The 2,500-nt window shown below is 46.8% G+C and overlaps 1 protein-coding gene across 1 annotated transcript in view; it reads left to right on the top strand.

Moving 5' to 3' along the window:
- col10a1a (collagen, type X, alpha 1a) overlaps positions 1-1,841 on the top strand; it is a 3,985-nt gene extending 2,144 nt beyond the window's left edge. Inside the window, exon 3 of the mRNA XM_061968141.2 lies at positions 1-1,841. This exon is cut by the window's left edge and continues 345 nt beyond it. Within this exon, the coding sequence (XP_061824125.2) occupies positions 1-1,484 (1,484 nt within the window). The 3' untranslated portion in view covers positions 1,485-1,841.
- The last annotated feature ends 659 nt before the right edge of the window (positions 1,842-2,500 follow it).

Below are 2,500 nucleotides of genomic sequence, written 5' to 3'. Positions count from 1 at the left end.
AGCCTGGTCTGAAAGGACATCCTGGTATTCCTGGTCTGCCAGGTCAGAAGGGTGATAGAGGGGTGGGAATTACTGGACCTCAAGGTGCAACTGGGTCGATGGGACCAATGGGACCAACTGGAGCTCCAGGTCAGTCTGGAGTTGGCAAGCCAGGAAAATCTGGAATGCCCGGTGAGCCAGGAAAGTCAGGTAGCCCAGGTAGGGATGGTGCCCCAGGTTCCATGGGACCACAGGGACCCAAAGGACACACTGGTGCCCCTGGTGTAGGCATTTCAGGCAAACCAGGTGACAATGGTGCACCAGGTCTGCCTGGCTCAGCTGGCCCTAAAGGCCACCAGGGACCTGCTGGAGCTCCTGGAGCCCCTGGTAGCCCAGGATACGGAAAGCCAGGTGCAAATGGAGAAAAGGGTGAGAGAGGATTTACTGGTAGCCCAGGTGCCACTGGTCCCAAGGGTGAGGGGGGTCCAACCGGATATACTGGTGCCACTGGTGCCACTGGGGCTACTGGCTCAATGGGTCCTCAGGGCGCAAGAGGTTTCCCAGGTGAGCCTGGTGCTGTTGGCTCCAAAGGCGATACAGGTGCCACTGGATCCCAGGGAGCTAAGGGACACAAGGGAGAACAGGGTGCACAAGGATTCCAAGGCAAACAGGGTTACCCAGGCCCAGTTGGTCCCACTGGTGCCAGAGGTGCCACTGGAGCCACTGGTGATAAGGGTCATGTTGGTGCCCCTGGTAGCACAGGTGCCTCTGGTATTCCCGGCCCCGCTGGACCCAAAGGTCTTCCTGGCCGTGCTGGCGAGCCTGGCTCTTCTGGTTCTAATGGTTCCCCAGGCTCTAGAGGTTCTGTTGGACCTCAAGGTCCTTCAGGTGCTCCTGGTCTCAAGGGCCACCCTGGTCTCCCCGGAGCTCCTGGCCCTGCCGGCATGACCGCAAAGGGTGTCTCTGGACCTATGGGTGCCCCCGGTCTCCCTGGCGAGGCTGGTGCTGACGGAGAGCCTGGTCCCGCTGGCCCTGCCGGTCCTCCTGGACCTCCTGGCGAGGTTGTCTTTGAGAAGGGCATGGGACTGGGTGAGGTTATGGTCAAGGCCCCCATGTCTGCTTTCACTGCAGTACTGACCACCCCCTACCCCGCTGGAGGCAGCCCCATCAAGTTTGACCATATTGTGTACAATGCTGAGAATCATTATGACTCCGAATCCGGCATTTTCACTTGCCAGATCCCCGGAGTGTACTACTTCTCCTACAGCATCCACGTTAACGGTGCTCATGCCCTGGTAGCACTTTACAAGAACGACCAGCCCGTCATGTTCTCCTACGATGAGTACAACAAGGGCTTCCTCGACCAGATGTCCGGCAGCGCTGTCCTCTTGCTCAACGAGCAGGACACCGTGTACGTCCAGATCCCTGACGAGGAGGCCAATGGCGTCTTTGCTGCCGAGAACGTCCACTGCTCTTTCTCTGGCTTCCTAATTGCTTCAACGTGATAGGTTGATCTGAAAAGTTACCAACAGCCAACCAACTAAATTTGCTCTCTATTTCTCGAACCAAAAGTCAACTCTCTGTTCATTCTTCCTCAACCAAAACAACCAAACAGGCAGTTTGCTATTTTTTTGAGCAATAGAAGCATCTCGACTTGAAAACTACAACAACTAGGTGCTTAGAAGAAGGATATCTAATTTATGTAAGACAGGAGATCAGGGATGGGGAAAGCAATTCACAATATGACTAAGAATGCTTTGGAATGGAGACAGCATGTGAACCTGAGGTGTTAAATCTGTGTTGTTTTTTTCTTTTCTTTCCCACTCTTTTTCTTTTATAAAGACTCCAACTGGTGACTCTTACTTTAGTGTTTGTCTTGTTTTTGCTTTGTTTTTTGTACAACCCTCGTTTGTCCGTTATTTTGTTTTTCTTCGTCCTGGTGCCCAATAATCTTATTAAAAAGTACACAAATACTTTCTGTAACTGTTGTCCTTGTATGTGACTTGAATATTGTAAAATGCCAATGGTGGTCAAATTGATCATTATAATAAAATAAGTAACCAGACTATTGTCATACAGGCGGCAAGCAAGGCCGTGATATCCCTGAACATGCATCATGTCATGTAAAGCATTATTGACTCAAATAAAAGATGTCTTGACAATACTTTCTGTTTCGAGCGCCCTTTTTACATATAAACAGCATTTCTTTTTTACTCTGGCAACACTAACAGTTTTAGGGGAACAAATAGCTATTGAATCATGTAATAAAAAATATTTAAAAAAGATATACACACACACACCCACACATATATATATATATATATATATATATATATATATATATATATATATATATATATATATATATATATATATATATATATATATATATATATATATATATATATATATATATATATATATACCTATAATCTAATACCATTCTAATAATAGTGTATTAATAAAATATGTCAATATACTGTATATATAATAAATAAATACTTTAAAACAATTTATTCAC

This window comes from Nerophis lumbriciformis, linkage group LG08 (assembly GCF_033978685.3).
Source record: "Nerophis lumbriciformis linkage group LG08, RoL_Nlum_v2.1, whole genome shotgun sequence".
Lineage (NCBI taxonomy): Eukaryota > Metazoa > Chordata > Actinopteri > Syngnathiformes > Syngnathidae > Nerophis > Nerophis lumbriciformis.
Note: the sequence above shows the minus strand (reverse complement) of the source record. Positions and strands in the feature narration are given on the sequence as shown.